Source organism: Perissodus microlepis, chromosome 16, assembly GCF_051167445.1.
Source record: "Perissodus microlepis isolate ML-2025 ecotype Zambia chromosome 16, ASM5116744v1, whole genome shotgun sequence".
In the NCBI taxonomy this organism is placed as follows: Eukaryota; Metazoa; Chordata; class Actinopteri; order Cichliformes; family Cichlidae; genus Perissodus; species Perissodus microlepis.
The window spans coordinates 4,875,588-4,894,612 of record NC_140476.1 but is presented as its reverse complement, the minus strand read 5'-3'; the positions used below and the strand labels follow the sequence as shown (position 1 = coordinate 4,894,612).

The 19,025-nt window shown below is 40.6% G+C and overlaps 3 protein-coding genes across 8 annotated transcripts in view; all 3 read right to left on the bottom strand.

Annotated features, from left to right (window-relative positions):
* Positions 1-1,652, bottom strand: part of LOC146370256 (carboxy-terminal domain RNA polymerase II polypeptide A small phosphatase 1-like) — a 30,677-nt gene extending 29,025 nt beyond the window's left edge. The window contains exon 1 of the mRNA XM_084954644.1: positions 1,288-1,652. Coding sequence (XP_084810770.1) covers positions 1,288-1,369 — 82 coding nt within the window. The 5' untranslated portion in view covers positions 1,370-1,652. The remainder of the gene's footprint in view (positions 1-1,287) is intronic.
* Positions 1,653-4,300: 2,648 nt separating this feature from the next.
* Positions 4,301-5,857, bottom strand: LOC146370255 (SPEG neighbor protein-like). The gene is given in 6 exon segments (XM_084954459.1): positions 4,301-4,598; positions 4,661-4,722; positions 4,725-4,884; positions 5,230-5,261; positions 5,368-5,377; positions 5,772-5,857. Coding segments are annotated over 6 exon segments (648 nt in total).
* Positions 5,809-19,025, bottom strand: part of spegb (striated muscle enriched protein kinase b) — a 39,622-nt gene continuing 26,405 nt past the window's right edge. For 4 of the 6 annotated variants that reach the window (XM_084907923.1, XM_084907925.1, XM_084907927.1 and 1 more), the window contains exons 30-41: positions 16,251-18,972; positions 16,001-16,153; positions 15,150-15,266; positions 14,586-14,753; positions 14,371-14,493; positions 13,113-13,277; positions 12,070-12,829; positions 11,718-11,957; positions 11,395-11,618; positions 10,201-10,276; positions 9,858-10,007; positions 5,809-9,768 (exon numbers count right to left, since the gene is read on the bottom strand). In XM_084907923.1, coding sequence (XP_084764049.1) covers positions 9,516-9,768; positions 9,858-10,007; positions 10,201-10,276; positions 11,395-11,618; positions 11,718-11,957; positions 12,070-12,829; positions 13,113-13,277; positions 14,371-14,493; positions 14,586-14,753; positions 15,150-15,266; positions 16,001-16,153; positions 16,251-18,972 — 5,151 coding nt within the window. In that variant the 3' untranslated portion in view covers positions 5,809-9,515. The remainder of the gene's footprint in view (positions 9,769-9,857; positions 10,008-10,200; positions 10,277-11,394; positions 11,619-11,717; positions 11,958-12,069; positions 12,830-13,112; positions 13,278-14,370; positions 14,494-14,585; positions 14,754-15,149; positions 15,267-16,000; positions 16,154-16,250; positions 18,973-19,025) is intronic. The other 2 variants (XM_084907924.1, XM_084907926.1) reach the window with 1 other exon arrangement.

Below are 19,025 nucleotides of genomic sequence, written 5' to 3'. Positions count from 1 at the left end.
TCAAAAAGGGATGGACATGGTCAGCAACTCCACGCAGGTAGGCTGTGATGCTCAGTTTAAAAAATCAGAAGGGTGCGAAGAAAATATCCCACACAACATCGCCCCACCATCTGCTTGAAGGGTTGATACAAAGCAACATCTTTCGAATCTTCTATTGTCCAATGTTAGTGAACCAATATGAACTGTAGCCTCAGTTTCCTATTCTTAGCTGACAGGAAGGGCACCCAATGTGGTCTTCTTCGGTGGCACATCTGTAGCACATCTGCTTTAATATCGGACATGTCTGCATTCCTTGGCTGTAACCAGTGGCCTTTGACCGCCAATATCACCAAGAGAACTTCGACTCACTGGACAGGTTCTCTTTTTCAGGCGACTCTGTCATCCCCAGAGACGGCTGTGTGGGAAAAACCCAGCACATCTGCAGTTTCTGACATACTCAAAACAGCCTGTCTAGCACAAACAAGTACACCACATTCAAAGTCACTTCAATCATCTGTCTTCCCGATTCTGATGCTCAGTTTGAACTTTATCAGATCGTCTCGCTCTCTTGTCTACATGCACTGAGCTGGTGCCATGTGACTGGATGATTACATATTTGCACGAACAAGCAGTTGAACCGGTGTACCTAATAAAGCGGATGGTGAGTGTACAGCTCTAAGTGTTTGTAAGTGAACCTATCCCAGAGATAGGCCAAATCATTTGTTACAGTGACCTATAAATACTGTTTAGTAGAGCTGCTTAGTTCGTGTCCCACTTATAGAAAGTGAGTAACTCGTGCTCCACAGTCTCCATAACAATAATAACGTAAATAAGAGTTGGGAGACCACAGCGTGTTCATTTTGAAACGAGGAGACAAAAATAAACTGACGGCAGCTCAGCATGGAGGTCCAGAGCAGGACGAGTGAGCTGTCAATGGGGCTGTGACCACGCCCCCTCTTCAGAGACACGTTATTTCTGCTGTTCAAACCTCATTCCGCCTAAAAATTCTGTGGAACACCGTGAAGTCTGTTAATTTCCCCTTGACCGGCCCGGTGAAACACACATTTTCTACTTTATCTACTTAGAAACGGCTATAATCTCCCGTAGGTCCCCCCTAACGCAAAACGCTACACCGGATGCAAACTTATTAAACTCGGTGAGAACCTTTGAGAACCGGTCACGGACACTTGATTAAAGGAGCAGGCGTTATCACAGAGATGTCTGCAACCGCTCACAGAGGACAGGCGCCCTCAAACAAACCTCTCTGACATTATCATACGCAGCTCCAAAAACTTCTCCCAAACTCACCTTCCTCACGAAGACAGGCATTTTCCTCCCCCTCCTCCTCCTCTCTTCTTACTTGCGTGATTACCGACGACGGGTGGGCCATTGGATCCGCACACAGGAATTTTACCGCCGTTTAAAACTTGCGAGGAGTTAGGGCAAATTCAAGTCTTTAAATTTTGCCACTCCCTGTTTGCGGACGCGCATGCTGCAGCTTAAAACTAAAAGAAACCTTGTCAACGGCCAGAAACAGCGAACAAAAATACCTGTAAAAGTTAAAATAAAATAAAAATAAGTCTTAAAAAGTTACAAAAGATGCAAATACTGGAGAAGTTCATCAATTTGTCTTCGCTAAATGGGACCTGACGGTTTCAAGGAAGCCCGGTTCTTAAAGCCACAATGCAGGATGTGAAGGCTTTTTGGTTTTTTTTTATTTATTTTTTAAATGTATTTTTAAAAAAGCATCGTTGTAGGTTCATAAATATTTTATAGTATTTATAAATGTTATGTTGTTGTTGTTATTTAAACAATTACATTATTTTTCTTTACATTTGGCCTTTCATTATTTATTTATTTTTTACTTTCATCCGGAGCCCAACCGTGAACAAAACAGTGTTTTCTCCTTTCTTTTTGCTTTTGCATAACAGAAAAAAACATATTTCGGTTTCTCTTATTACTTTTCTTTTACTTGAGAAACTTAAAAAAAAAAAAAAAAAAAAGTTTACAGATAACGTTGCAGCTGGGGGTGGCCTTGAAACCGACCAAGTTAGGGACGGTCTCTAAAGAGGCCACATGTAAGATCATAGAAACTCCTCATGTTGTTGCGGTAAAGGCTCCACCTATCACAACGAGGCTTTTCGTTTTTATTTGGCTTGTTTCCAGTAACGAGAGTCGTCAAAATCATTTCGTGAAGTCGGAAATTACAGAGTTTCAGGGAATCGTGTACTTACAGTCCACTGAAAGTGGAAGTATAAAGCTGAGGCATCACCCCCTAGCGGATAACAGAGAACCTGCAGGCACACAAAATAAATGGCATAAATGTCCTACAGGTTTATCGAGCTTGCTCTAGATGGAAATCTTTTAGTAACTGTTAATGATCTTATGCCTTTTGTTTTTCTGATGAAAACAAATTGTGTCAGTGGTCCATCATGTCCTGCTGTAGTTTATACCGTATACTCTATATATACTTGCTATCACATCATCAAATTTCGGTCCTTGCCAGGAAATAAAGGTGTTTGTGATCACTGTTGTATCATTATTGTATGTATTTCTATGCACTTCTGTCTCCTTTCATAGCAATTTAAAAGTAACCTATTTTAAGGACCATGATCACATTAGAAATTGCAGCAAATAGAAAACAAATTAACAACAATAAGAATCGAAATAAAACTAAGAATGAAGAGCCCATCTTCATTGCTTGCACTTTGTTAATAAATGCCTACAATCTGCAATCTGTGCTGGGGGACCATGCAGAGATTTGCTGCACTTTAAAGCCAAAATATGCCATAGCTATTGCTGTAAATAGCTTCGTCCAGTAGCTTGAACTGATTGCTACTATTGCTGCCACCTAAAAATCCCCGATCCTGTCTTTTTTCTTTAACTCTCTGGTCAAAATGCTAAATTACCTGAAGAGACATAACTCAGAGACACAGTGAAGATAAACCGCTCCCAGCCAAAGAGGTGCAGCCTCAACTTTGCATCAGCTGTTGTATTTTTCAAAATTTGGTTGTGACTTTCAAATTAAAGTACAATGGGAACAGGATCTGGGTATTCCTAGCTTAAAATATGTCATATACTGTATTATGAATAAAGTTATGATAATACCTAAAACTAAGAAATCATTTCCATGAACTGGAAAATATGCAAAGCAAACATTGGTCTAATTCTCCAGGATAAGTATACGCTTGTTATATCTTATCTTTATAGAGCATACTGATTCTGTATTATTTAACCCATTTTGGTCATTAGTTTATTGCAGTCACTACCATTCTATGTTATTAAAATCATGGATGAACATTTCCCATAATAAATTGTGGTTTAAATATTTTTTAAACTCTAATTATATTATTTCAGATGGACTGAGTCTTACCTATCAAATGGCAAATCCAAATCTAGAATCTACTACATACATTTATTACTACATAATGGCTTGGGTTGTGGGGCGATCGTGGCTCAAAGAGTTGGCAGTTCGTCTTGTGATCAGAAGGTTGCCAGTTTGAGCCCCAGCTCGGACTGTTTTGGTCGTTGTGTCCTTGAGCAAGACACTTTACCCTACCGCCTACTGGTGTTGGCCAGAGGGGCCGATGGCGCGATATGGCAGCCTCGCTTCTGTCAGTCTGCCCCAGGGCAGCTGTGGCTACAACTGTAGCTTGCCTCCACCAGTGTGTGAATGTGAGAGTGAATGAATAGTGGAATTGTAAAGTGCTTTGAGGGTCTCGAAAAGTGCTATATAAATGCAATCCACTATTATTATTATTATTATGGTTTGAGGGAACACACAAGGACCCAAATGCTCGTAAAGTCCCGTCTTTGGTCAATTCCAAAGGTCAGATCTTTAATGAAAGGCAAAACCAATTAAATGCGCTTTCATAGAGGCATTCAAGTTATTAATAAAAAGGAAATTAAGAGAATGCAAGAAATTGCTGGATAGAAGTAGAAACAAGACAACCTGGCAACACATAGAGGGGAATGGGAGTATTTATATTGAATAGACTAATGAAGTTATTGGATGCTGGTGGAAAAACTGCAATCTCAGTCACATGGGCCCAGAGACCATTTGGCAGCCACCTGGAAATCTCTAGTTGCTAGGGAAAAAATATGTACTTACCATCTGATTGGTGAATGGTTGCTGGGTGTTGCTAGGTAAAACTGGTCATAGAGGTAAACACTTCCCTGTGATTATTTTAGTTGCTACCAGAAGACCTTCAAAGTAAAAGTTGTGTCTCACCTTTTCAGCCAACATGTTTCAAATGGCTCAACTTTACTTGAAGGTGGATGGTCTCTCTTTCCAGTTTGTGTCACATTTTTCACATTTTCACTAATACTCTGCGAGAACTTGGCGAGTGTTTGAAGACAAGTCATTGTCTTCCATGCAAACTATGTGCAAGTGCAGAAATCTGCTAGCAACTACTTTGAGCCAGACAACGACTGGAGGAGGCTGTCTGCTTATTTCAGCCTTTAGTACCACTGTTGTCCCTCTCTTGGTCTTGATGTTATCTGGGTCTTTAGAATTCTTAGCAGGAACTGGGACAGATTAACTCTGTGAACCACATGATTCTACATTAATCAGCAAGAGTAAACCTTTGTAGAGTAAACCTGACATGTGGGGCAAAGTTCTCATCAGTGATTATTTTAAAAATTCTTCAAGAAAATTAAAAAAAATTCTTATAATCATAACCAGACCACAAGTGCCAATACATCAGGGTCTTCAAAAACATAGCAGTACTTGGGACCAACCTTCAGTCCTTTACCATCCTGCCATCCTTGTACCAGACAATGAAAGGGTCCGGGAAAGCGCTAACACTACACTTCAGCTTTGCTGTGCTGCCTTCAACAAGGACCACATCTCTGAGGTCTTGCAGGATCTTAGGAGGGCCTTTCTCTTGCTGCTCTTTATGTGACCTAGATGAGAAATATAGGCATTTTTAACAAGTAATAAGTTATAAGTTCAGTGAGTCTAAAAGGTTTGAGGGCACAGACTTAATAACTGTTGGGATAGGTACAATCTCTTGAAGGTGTTTATGGTGCAATGTAGACTTCATGAGACAAGTCAGTCCATCCAGTGAATATGTTGTTGCACTGTCGGTTCTTAAGGGGTATAAAATCCAACAAACAACCATCTTAAACATTTCTTATGCCTCAAAACCTCCTTGACTGTCAGTGACACCAACAAGAATTAAAGATTCTCTTACCTGTGTCCACGATATAATGCCTAATAATAATATCAATAATAATTAAGTATTGCACCCGGGAGGGGGTGAAGCCTCAGCTTTGGACATCTGCAGCGGAAAGAGATAGTAAACACTTATTTAACAATTTCCAAACTAGTCTGACCGGAAATTTCTCTTGCAGCAATTCTTTACAGCTTATTCCCTCTCTTCTTACCTTGGAGATCCTGTCAAAGATACACACAGCTTCAGATCCACTACAGACTCAGCAAACCTAAGAAATCTGATGCTTTATATGCAGTAAGTATTGTGTCATACAGTCATTCATTCTCCTTTGGTTACTACACATGATGAGATTGATTGAAGATGCGCAACATATGTTCCAAAGATATTTTCCCATCTTCATATAGAAATCAAATACTCGTGAATCACTGAAGCAGTTCATAGTTTAGTTATAGTAGAGGGAGTATTCTGGAATATGGATCTCCCCAGGGTGAAAATAAGCGCATAGTTGTTGGTCTTCAGGGTGATGCAGATGGAGTGGTGTAAGGTTGGACTTACCACACTCAGTAATGGATAGTAATGGATCAGCCGTGTATAACATTTTCAGCATGATCTTACATGCAGTTTTCAGCCAAGAAGATGGCAAGTTTTCCCCTTATATTTGTCACATTTCCTTTATTGTTCTTAATCTTAACAACTGTCATGCCGTTTCCATGCCAGATTCAAATGTTTCACAGATAAAAAGCAGAAGCTGTAACAAATACAGTCACTCAATAAATAAACAATTTGCAAAAGACACACGCACACAAAGCGGCCACAGTCATATTATCAAAATAAAGAAATAGTTATTCTTTTTGACAAACTACAATCTCTGTGAGTCTAATATCTGTCACGAGGCACTGCAACACATTCCACAAAATTTTAATACAAAATGTAGAGCGCTCTAGTGTCCCCCCCCAAACTTGTGTCGTCTGCTTACAAACAGCTGTCATTTCATTTAAAAGATGAACAAATAAAGTTATTATAAATTGCACAGACATTTAGGATTTAATGCAACGTTGCATTTCATGCAGGACTTGCATGTTTTCATTCAGGTTTGAAACAATTTCCTTAGTGATTATACTCTGCATAGGAAAAGGAGCCAGAGAAGACAAGAGCTGCAGAAGGGCAGTATCTAGCAATAGCATTAGACAATAAAGCAATAGTGAAATAATTTCATAGAATTACCAACTACTTGTCAGTTAATACACAGTAAAACAACTCATGATTTTATGTATGAAGCAGCTTTTAAACACCCGAAAAACTGAATCTGTCCACAAATGGATCTAAACGATCATAAGTGTTACACTTTGAGTTAAGTGAGCAAATCTGTGCTTGATATCAGTACGTATGAAAGCAACAGCATCAAAAATCAAATGTGCTGGTCTGAAAACTTAGTTTACCCCCAAAGGGGAAAGCATATATTATAAAAAAGCAAATTAGCCTTTGATGTGCCATAAAATGATAGAATCTGTGTTCAGTTTAGTGCTAGAGCCAATGTGCTGACTCTAAGAGGACAGATTCCAAACAAATGTTTGGAATATTATTATATTTTTTCTCTGAAAATAAAGCAGTTACAGAGCCTTTCATAATTTACTGTGTATATTATATTTAAAACATATATTTAGATCTGCATATTTATGGATATCCATACTTAAATATATCTTTTATAGACAACTTTTTCTGGCATGCCCCACTTGAGAAAGTTTACATTTCAGTTATTTCAACTTCAATGAAATTTTTTATAAATAATATTGATTCAACTTAGTTTCACTCCATATTTTATAAAGCCACCTGCAGTGGCTCTAAGCCCCATAATTGGGGCCTGCCCCACATCTTGAGAACCACTAGATTTTCTAAAGGTTTCACTTTTTGTGATCCGATGTTTATTATGGTCTTCAGGGGCTCATATGATGAATTTATGCTATTAGTGCTTATGGTGTCTTGTATGCTTGTATAGCATGGAAACATATAATTGAGGCTATACATAATTTAGGTTCAGCTTAATGCTAATTATAACGATTTTATGTCTTTTTATATATTTAAAAAAAGGTTTTGCCAGTTAAGCCTACATTCTTTAAAAACAATGAAGCAAACTGCTTTCTCAAAGCAGTAGCTGTTGGTAATTAAAAACACTAAAATAAGGACTAATACACTCAGTAACGTCTATTATTTAATTTTTATTTTTTGCTGATTAATGCTCTTCAAGGGCACTTTGGGGGACCGCGATACCCCGATGGGTTCCTAAAATGCTTCAGTTTCCCTCTAATCCCCTGTATTTTTTCAGATGTGATTAAGTGTTTTTGATGTTAGTAAAACTTCATTACACATGTCGAAAGTTGTTTTGTAAAACTCAGATATGAGTATCTCATTGTGGCTTAGGTATCTCGCTGCGGTTTGAGTAAAAGAGTTTACTTTAAGCCAATGACAGCTTATCTGTGGTGAAGAAACTAATGCCTATTTGCCCTGCAAAACTGTCCACATTATCACTGGGAAGAAAACAGTTTTATATGGAAGCTCAAAGATGACAACGGGATAAGAAATTTAAAAAGTAAATTCTGCTTTTGAGAATGAGATCATCATTACCGTGCTGTCTAAGAACACAAGGAAAGGGGAAAATGCAGACAAGTGTCCTATTCTAATAGCCCTTGTAGAGAAGCCACCAGAGTTTCCTCTTAACTCAGTACATATTTTTAAAAACAAACAAACAAACAAAAACTTTCTGGAACTGCTACAGTCTTTAAAATCACTGAAGTGCCAACAGCACAATCACACCACTACAATTCCCTAAACTCGTTTGTGGATTTGGAGAGTGACTTTTGTTTAAATCAAGGACACAGAATTAGACATAATTCAGTGCATTTACAACCCTCTCTCCTTACCTTGGCTTTCATTAATGCTGTTTTGTCAAAGCTGCAGACATCGCTGGGTTACACACAAGGCATTGTTCAGCATCTGTGCCCTGATACACCGGACTGTGGCCTTTATGAGACAGGACTGACACTCCGAACTCATTTTTTGACATCCAGGGTAAATGTTATGTATATTTTACCCATCACCCATCCATTTTCTTAACTACTTATTTTGGCCTGTGGGAAGAAACATCTGCAGGGGTACCCAGAGAAACCCCAAACAGGCTCAGGCAGAACACACAAAGTCCACATAGAATGATGGCAGATTCAGACTCAGAACCTTGTTGCTGTGAAGCAACCATGCTAACCACAGCTCCACCTTACCAGTCATTTTTCTTACCCCTAAACTAAACTTAACCAGAAAATTCAGCCATCCCTCTTCTTTAGTGCTTATCCAACGTGGGTTTGTGGCACACACTCTCACATCTACTACTGTAACACACTTAAAATAGCCAAGTCAACCCATGCAGGAACATGGCGAAGATGGGAATTCCACAGAGAAAGTCAAAGACAAGGAAGTTTGAATGTTCTTGCTGTGAGGGGACAGTGCTACCCACTCCACCACCACACCCAAAACAAATCAGCAAGTGAAAAAAACAACAAAAAAACCCCAAAACGTGTAGTAAACACAAAAGTTTCAATCTGACGTGAACCTGGGTCTCCTACCACTGCTACACCTCCATCCTTATACCTAATATCTCTGAAACACAACTGCTACCTCTCTGTGGCCAATACCATCCCTGCCTCTGTGCAACAGAGAGAAGATGCTGGCAGCATCTGACAAAAACAGCATTATCTGATGCCATGGGATGATAATGCATTAAAAATTCTGGTCAGGAAACATTAGAATATCAACTATAGACTACTATTTCAGATGTGCTCCAGTGACAAAGGTATCAGTTGTTTCAATATGTACTTTTAATTGTGTAGATTATCCCTTATTTTAAAGTTGTGCTAAGAGCTTTTTGCTGAGGAATTAAATGAGGTTTTCTACTAAATTATGGCCGGTGACCACACTGTATTTGTTTTTCCTCTCTTTACAATGTTCAGCCAACAGTAAGAAAGGAATTAATTCAAAAATGTTTGCAAAGTTACAAACCTTGAGGTACTAGCTTGAAAAGAACAGCCTGCCCTGCATGAACAAGGTTCATGGTATACAAAATGCAGTCAGGCTCTTTCAGAGAGTTCCTTAATGCATTAGATTCTCTTTTAGAACCAGATAAGAAATAAAAATTATGTTTCTGTAGATCACAGCCATTGCTGGTTTTGTGAGTTTTTCTTCTTCTGATCAAGTTCAAGTCAGACCTGGAGGGACCACCTCACTGTAGCCTCAAGTTTTATCTCGCTTGGAGGATGTTTGCCCCCATTCCCACCATGAAGTCCTGCCACAATGGTGTGGAAGTTCTTTTCACTAGGGGACAGGTGCAGTGGGTGATACTGGCACATTCGGTGTGGCAGGGCTAGTGGGGGTTTGTGGCGAGCTCTGGTAAGACCGCAGGAGAACTTTGTGCTTGGTTGCCACCTCCGCTCGCCTGCGCTGCTGGTCAGCCAAGAATTCCTTGAGACGGGTGGTTGTAAAGGTAAGAGTTTGCCTACGAAGGCGCATCAAGTAGGCATCTTGAAGCCAGGAGTTGCTGAAGCAGTCCTTGATGGATGGACGGGCCCTGTTGATGATGACAAGGAGCCAAATATTACAAATTGGCAATACTTTCAAAGTACGGCAAAAATGAGAAGAATCCATTATTCAGCTTACCATGGGTAGCTACAGAGGATCTTTTTAAGAAACAGAGAGGCACTTTGGGACACATTCTGGTAAAGTTTAGAGAGGTCAAACTTTGCTGCCTGGATTCTGGCTTCAGTCTCCTGAAGATCATTATCCATGAAAGCCGACCTGCCGCTCAACCTGAAAAATCAGGAGGAAGATTTCATACTAGCAAAAGAAATATATAATAGAATAATACCTAAAAAGTCTTGAAATTAAAAATACAAATGTAGCAGACCATTCTTAATCATAAGCCTGATCTTTTATAAAGAACACAAATATATTTCTATTTAAAGAGAACTCAGAGGGTGGAAGCTGTGAAAGCAATACTCACATGATGAAAGTAAGCACGCCTACACTCCAGATGTCAGCTGGTGGGCCCACAACATCCCCTTTCAACATCTCTGGAGCTGCAAGAAAAAGGACAAATTCACAGCCTTTATTATCTGTGTGTACAAAGAGCTTTCATTTATCACTTTGACTTAGATTTTCGTTTGTGTGTGTTATAATTTCTTTCCTGATAAATGGCCACAGTTAAGATTACATAACGTACACAAAGGTTGTTTCTCTATTCACAATGCCCAAGATAACTATAATATATCTATTATAGTTATAATATATCCAAAAGACAAAGTCCATATTTAAATGCACAATCGTTATTCTTTAACCACGTTGGTTTAAAACCATCAGTTATTCAGTACATATATATTGAGTAGTATAATCAAAGGCTCTCTTATAAATGAAAAACAATTCCAAGGACCCTCTCGTAGTTCCAACATAAATCAACTTGTATGGTCAGTTTCACTTGACAGTGTCAACTGACTCAAATATTTCACACTGCTTTCAAGCTAGCTAGTTGGCTAAAGCTGTAAGTTAACTAATGCTGCTGTAGGGGCAGCTCGTTAAACACTGAGAAAATGAATTATCTCATGACAATTTGATTATCTGTTGGCCCAAAGATAACATGGGTGGAAAGGCCACACTTGTATAGCCACTACCTTTACTGAAGTTCATTATAGTAAAAAAAAGTGGGTCAAATGACTGATTTATAACCATTTATGTACATCCTGCTATCAGTACATACAAAATATTTTCTCTGAAGTCATCTTACATTTAGCAAACATTGGCTTATATGCTCATTAAACTTAAAAAGAACAGCATTCATTTTGTAATATGCTGAAGGTTTTCAGATGAAAATAAATTCAATATTTGCTCCCTATCAGCTCTGTTTTAGTCTTCATCCACTTATAAGTAAAATATCTGTCTTTTAAACTCTTGATTGCTCTGCTGTGTTGAGCAATTAGACAGAAACTGTCATGACTGGTGGTTCTCCGCCCTATTTAATTTCAATTCCATTTTCATTATATAGTGTCAAATCACAGCAGCAGCTGCTTCAAGGCACTCTCATGGTTTTGAGCCTTTTAAGTTGAACTCTAATTAAGGAATTTATTATCATAAGATTTTCTATAGTTATTATTGTCATCATTGTATTATTTCCATTGCACTGTTAAAAAACAAAAATCCTTACACATGTACTCCAGTGTTCCAACAGGAGGACTGAATTGCTTCAGGAACAGAGGGTTGTATGTCTGAGCACTGCCAAAGTCAATGATCTTGATGACATTCATATAGGTGACAATGATATTGTCCGGCTTGATGTCCAGGTGGAGGATGCGCCGAGCGTGGAGGTAGTCCAAACCTTGGAGGATCTGCACGACGTAGGTTACCACGTCGTCCTCCGAGTAACGGAATCTAAGAGACACGATTAAACAGCTTCTTAAGCACTCCAAGTAGAACAGTTTAGGGCACTCGTTTATGGATAGTGCTAAAAAATGGCCTATCAAATCATACCTATCAATAAGGCTGTAGAGCAGCTCCTTCCCACTGCAGTACTCAGAGATAAGCACCAGGTAGCGTGGCGTGACATAGGCTTCGTGTAGAGCCATGATCCTTTCGTGATGAAGCGACTTGAGAATGTCATATTCCTGCAGCACTGCCTGCTTGTTGTCTGCCTCATATGGAACAATCTTAGCCATGAAAAGGTTGCCTGTGGCGTTCTCCCGACATTCACGGATCACACCAAACCGACCTCTGCATGAGAAAGAAATGATGTAAACTTCCAATGGAAAAGCACAGAAAATTCTCTATGTCAATTATAAATAGCTACTAATTCAGACCGTAAATGTTTTACAACACTTATCACCTTGCTTTCTCATCCATGAATGTATACGGTTTCTGTGGAACTCCCTGACGCAGAGATCCCTCTCCAGGCTTCCCCAGTGGGGTCCTACGTCCTGATGGTGTGATCCGTCCTGATGGAGTGATCCGCCCAGATGGGGTAGTGCGGGTGTCCCCTCCTTGCAACACTGGTGTCAAGCTCTGCACCACCACCACAGGTGGGGAGATGGTTGCGGGAGTGACTGAAGGGGTGGTAGTTGTTGGGGTGGAAGTAGTTTGGGAAGGTGGAGTAGCACGAGCAGTGGCAGCTGGCACATACATTGGCACAGATGAAATAGGTTTCCCTATTATAGGTACAGGTGGTGGAACAGGGGATGGAGGTTCGTTGGTCAACTGGGGGACAGTATGTACTGGACTCTGAGGTTTGGGTGGAACAACAGGCGGGGGTGTCAGCTTTGTCTGGGGTTTGCTCACACTGATGCTAATAGAGCTCTTGGCTTTGGCTGGTGTGGCTTGGGCAGTTGTTGTGGTCTTAGCAGGAGCCGGCTCTGCCGGGGCAGTACTAACAGCAGGACTGATGGTTACTGGAGAGGCAGATTTAACCAAAGGTGGAGCAGGAGCTGATGTTGATGGAGGGGCAAGTTGGGCATTCGTCACTGTTGTGGATTTACTGGGAACTAGTTTCATGGGAGGCACTTTCATGGATGACATCATTACAGCAGGGGGAGGAGGAGAAATTGCAGGAACAGTCTTCACCACTACTGTGGCACTGGATTTAGCTGGTTCTATGAAAAACAAGAAAAGGCGAGAGGCTATTTGATTTTATGCATTAATGCAACAAATACAACACAGAGGTTTGTTTTACCTCAAGTGGAGTCGAATAATTTGTCATATATATTATTCCATCAAAAAGAAAATTATACACATAAAAATATAACCTTCTATAATGAGCTGAGCACAACAACAACAACAACGAAAGATACAAATGTAAATCTTTCAGTTTTGAAAGTTCTTTAATTATTTCATTGACAAGGGTATGTAAAACAATTGAAAGTTTTCTGTACATACCTGAGGCATCCATGCTCAAGACCTTTGAGAGGTTGCTGTAGGGGCCCTGGCCAGCTTTGTTGACACATGCCACCCTGAATCTGAAGGAGCCCCCTGCTGGTAAGTCAGTAACATTGTAATAACAGTCTGCTATCCCAGTGGCCACAATCAGCCAGTTGTTCTCACCTGAGGACAGATGTGGAAGGAATATTAAGATCACTTGCTTAAAGTAGCAGTATGAAATTAAATACTCCCTTTGACCGAGGTTTTTTGTCTTTATTTAATTTAATTTAAAAAGACATGCTCAAGAGTTAAACACAAGTACACCTAAAACACATTAGTGTGTCTCGTTATGATACTTGATCAAGTGTTCTTAGCTTAAAGCCTACATCAGAATCAGAAAGACTTTATCCCCAAGGGCCAATTAGATATGCCCTAATAAACACATGGCAACCAAATAGAGATATGCAGTGTCTGGGATTCTAGTTGCAATTCCTCTTTGTCACTCGCCATGTCTCATGAAATATATATGCAATACATGTGTTTTTCTGTGCTTGTTTGAGACCCAAGTTTGTTCAGTGTAACCCTTTCAAAACCTCAGTTTTAGGTTTTGAAAGGGTTACTTAGGACATCGTCTTGATGCATTCTCAATCATGCATCTCATCATTGAAAGAGTAACATCATGATGTAAATAGGGTTTTATACATGACATTTGCCAATAGGATGTACAGAAATGTATTTGCTGAGGCCTCAGATATGCTCAATTTCAGATTTTTAAAAAAATTACTTGGACACTCTTTCAATGATGAGGATGTACACATCCTGGACAGGGAGGAACGCTGGTTTGAGCGCGGAGTCAACGAGGCCATTTCTGTGAAAAGGGAAAGACCTAAGGGTACATCTTTCACCATCTTACAATGCTGTGATTGCAGCCATTCCCCAACTCTATGTGAATGGTACTCATGGCCATTGGTCTTTGATCAATGGCCATGAGAATTTGCATATTTATGATCAAGGTGACCTCCCAGCCCATTGTTCCTTCAGTGGGCTGGTTTCACTCATTATGCAGATGTACTGTTTATAAGATTGGTGAAACCTGCAGTCAGCTGAGACTGAAGAAGTCACTTGGATGAGTAACGAAACGTTTCTCCCACTGAAAACGCTACGTCCAGATGAACAGAATCAACTTTTGGAGAGTTACTTAGGATAGGTCTAATAAATCTAACAATGGATGTACAGCAGTGTTCATCTAGATTACAGAGTTATTGCAAACACAGACCCTCTGCTCGCCTCTCCAGAGAGTATGTGCAGGGAGCCATTGTGTCTGAAGGCCTCCACAGAACCAGTGCAGTGTTGTTGTACTTCTGAGGAATCTCTGGGGTCCCAGGACGGTTGGGCAGACCTGTAAAACAAATATATTAGTATTACTAGTAATACTGTTGGGATGAAGTAAATGTACTTCTTCAAAGACTCAAACAATGTCTCATTTCTTACGTGCAAGAGATATTGTGCAAGAGCTTGATACTGAGGCCAGCGGGTTCGTAGCCACACATTCATAGACCCCTGCGTCCTTTTTGGTGGTCTGCATTATCATCATCAGCTGCCGGCCATCAGGACAAGCAATCATATTCATCCTGGCATCAATCTCTAGGGGCTTCTTATCTGAGAAAGCACATATGCACAGGGAGGGAATTTTAAAGGTGAATATTTATTTCCTTTTTCTTACCTACCCTTTTCTTACCTGCCTGTGTCAGGTTGTGAATTTGAGCCCATTTATGCTGTTTAAGGATACCACTCCAAAGAACATGATACTGGTATAACAACTCATTCAAGAATAATCTCAGCTGTTTTACCTACAGCAACATTTATGTTCACTGTATGTAGCATTTGTAATTACATCATATTTGCATCAATATGCAACATAATGTGTCTCTGCACTCATGGATGTTAGAGGAATTATGCAAATTACTGCAAAATGCAAACAAAATGATTCTATTCACATGCACATGTATTACCCTCACTAAGACACTACTGTTTATTCACATTAAAGATCCTCACCTTTCATCCAGGTAATGTGTGGGTGGGGACTTCCAGCTGGCAAACAGCTGAGTGTCACTGGATCTCCCTCCAGCAGCACATGATCTCTCAGTTTGATATGGAATACTGGAGGGAAATCTGGAAATTGAAGACATTACAATAATTAATCGCATAAATACTGTATGATGAAAGGTAGAACTAACAGTTATGATTATGAAGTAATTTTTTAAAAAATCTGAAATTGAGCATATCTGAGGCCTCAGCAAATACATTTCTGTACATCCGATTGGCAAATGTCATGTATAAAACCCTATTTACATCATAATGTTACTTTAAAATATAATGTGTCTCAAGATAACTATTAACTATATAACTAATATAGCATGTCTGTGGCTGTTGTAGCCTTTGCAAGATGCTTTACAACCCACTACCACCTTGTTATTTTAATGCTGTTTTTGGCTTATTTGTTGCAAGTGATGGTTGCATTTTTTTGTAATGGGGTCTTGCTGCTGCTTTTTGTGCCTGAGGCTTCCCAGTCTGACTGAAATACACATTTTGCTAAGTAACTATATTTTAGTCAGGAAAAATATATAGTTTTAGTCACAAGTATTTTGACCAAGCAGATGGAAACTGTCACATTCTAAAATACCACTATTGCACGGTGACAATAATGTCACAGATCCACTCTCTGCTGGTGATGTTTGGTTTTATTTCTGGTCTGGTAAAGAAAGTGAAGTGTCTGCTGGCTGTAGCTTCGTATTTAATGGCTACATATAAGTAAGTGGTCTTCCTATTGAAATAAAAAGGAGGCCCATACTAAATGTCATCATTGCCTTACCCAAATACTTTATGCACACTCTTATATAACTTACCAGAAGCCAGTTTGGAGTATTGGCGTGAACGTAAAGAACTACTATCTCTGGAGATTGCTGTTGGTATGTCAGGCTGTGATACTGTCTTATCTCGCCTCCCTCTAGTCAGGCCCCATCGATCCCAGCGGGATCTGCGCTCAGCCTCCAAGCCTGCTACAAGAAAAGAATAAATGACATCACTCTTTAAAAAGTACAACAGATAGTCCTCTGGTAAAATATTGATTCAAAATGGAAAGATAACTGGCCATACCCTTTGCTGTGTCTGATTTTAGGCTGGACATAGACTCTAGAGACTCGGTTGAGGCACCATTAGTGGCCTGAGATGCTAGCTGGTTCTGAGGAACTTTCGTTGCACGGCTCTCTGATGTTGAACGGCGAAGCATGGAAAGAATGGGTGTCCTCTTGGGTTCCTTTTCTTCTGATGCTCTTCTCTCCTCTGAGTAGCTGCGGATTCTTGTAGAGATCCCAGCAACTGTTGATTCAATTTTCCTGCGCATTGCCAACACTGGTGATTCATTTGGTTTCTTAATCTCTTTTTCATCATTTTCCACCAATCTATCAGTTCCCCCATCCATTCTTGACATCTCTACTTCTTTCTTTTCCTGAGACCCTCTTCGGCCAAGAGTCCAAGAAAGCCTACGTCTCGAGGCAACAGAATCATCTTCCTTCATCATTTCCTCTTTGCGCTCTGTTGATGGAGTCCTCTTCAAGCGCATTGAGAGCCTTCTCATAAAGCCTTGGTCCTTTTGAGCTTCACGAAGATCCTGGACTGACTTTGACTTCTCCTCAAGTCTTCTTGGTTTTAATTCTAAAGGTGCACCTGTTGGCCCAGGTCTGTATATCTCTTCACTTTTCTCTGTAGAATCTGCAGCAGCTTGTAATCCATCATCTTGCTTTGAGCGTGACAGAAACTTCAGACTTCTGGTGAGAGAAGATTCACGTTTTTTAAAGCGTGCCTCAAAGACCTCTTCAGAGGTGATATCCTGTAGGTCTGCTCCTGCTGAAAGCCCTTCTTGGGCTGAAGAATATGTAACAGTCTTGGGTGGAGTGGGTTCTTTTGTTATCATCTCTGGTGATGCTACTCTGGAATATACAGCAGGGTGCTCAGTGGTTGAAACGGTGGCTGGCTTTGGTGGACCAGGTATTTCAGAGCTGGCAGGGGAAGATATACCAGATACTGGGGATGATGAAATCGTTGGAGTAACAACAGGTGTAGAAGGGCCTAGCGGTGGCTCACTGAGTGGCTGAAGTGTGGGGACCATCATAGTCTGCATTATACTGGCATATGCTGAAGTCCTTCCATCTGGCAGAACAACTCGAGCGGGAAGCGAGGGTGTCACATACGTTGAAACAACTTTTCCGGGGGAAGTGGAATATTCTTGTGTTGGTCTCAGTATAAATGAGCTTGTGGTTATTGTCACCTCAGGGGATTTCTCAGGGATAGTTACTTTCTCTTCTATATGTTCTATAACATCTTTTACGTTTTCCTTAGTGTTTGATTCAGTATCAACTCTTTCCTCTTCTTCTTTCATTAACTCTTCCTTTTCTTCATGCTTCTTTTCTCCCTCTTCTTCCTCTTCCATTTTCTCTTCTAATGCAGGACTTTGCACCATAGAAGGAGGTGTAGGAATTCTCTGACCTATAGACTCTGATTCCATCATTGGTTCTTCTGAAATACTCATGTCCTTCTCTGAGAATCCACTGGTGCTTGATCTCTCATCAAAATTGCTATCTGTGGTCAGCCCTTCCATCTTTTCACTTATAGCCTCATCTGGCTTTATCTCTTTTTCCATAAACGATTCCTCACTCTCAGTTTTGGTTGGACTTTCCTGCAAAACCGACTCTGGTGTTGGTGGTTTTGGTGAAGGCTCCCTGGGAGTCACTGGGCGGGAGTCTAGCTTGGTTTGCTCTGTTAGAGATGACATAGATATAGCTTCTTTGAGCCTTCTCTCTTCTATCTGTGCCAAGGGAATCTCCAGAGGAGCTCCTGAACGGCGGTGCAAAGGTATGGGTTCTGAATCCCCCTGACTGAAAGAAGTGCTTTTGCGCAAAACTTTTGGTTTAGGAACTTCATCCCTTGGGAAATCACTGGATGCAGCTCTTGTTAGTGGAGGTGGGCCCAAACGGACTGTACGAGAATACCGATCTGAGGACACTGCACGTTTTTCATCTCCCATTCCTAATGTTTCCAACAGAGGTCCTCTCAGTCCACTCATCTTGTTGTCCACAGAGCCACCACGAAGCAGTCGTTGCCTCATCAGCTCCAGTTTGAGAGCATAGTCTTCTTGGCTCATCTTGGCAGTTCCTGGGCTGGTGCTCCTTTTTGGTAGTTCCATAGAGACAGCTTTCTTCAGAACTCTTCTGCCATCATCTTGACTTCCTTCTCCAGGTGCTTCTTCTGGTGTAATCCGAAGCATCAATGCACTATCAGCTGAGCCACCACGCCTTAGCTCTCCTCTTCGTCGTCCACCTTCTGGTTTGTCTGACTCCATGCTTGAACCCCGTCTCAGTGGTTTTCTAGACAGCTCTGATTTTTGGGGCAATTCAGCAGGTGATTCTTCCTCATCTGAAGAACCCTTTTCATTTGGTTGTGATGATCTTTTCCTCAGGCGGCCTTTGCCTCCTACTTCAAGTCCTTCTTTATCCATTTCTTTGGGATCACACTCCATTGCCTCCTGGCCTTGAACAGAAGACCCAGACCAGTTACTTGCTCCGTTCTGCTTCCCTGCCTCCTGCTCATCGGTCTGAATGTCATTCAGTGACATCCTTGATCCAGAGAAGTCCATGTTAAGTGGCATTGGAATAAAAGGTAGTTCATCTATGTCCTCATCAGAATCAGAGGAAGATGATGGCGGTGGCGAACCCTCTTTAAGGTGCCTGGGAATTGCGATGGAAACATGGCTGGAGGAATCATTTAGCAATTCGGGTATGGACCTCATGACCATTTTTGATTTATAGCTGATCAGAGAACGCTAAAAAAAGGAAAATGTGACAAAATAAGTACCACAATGTGACCTTGCAACAT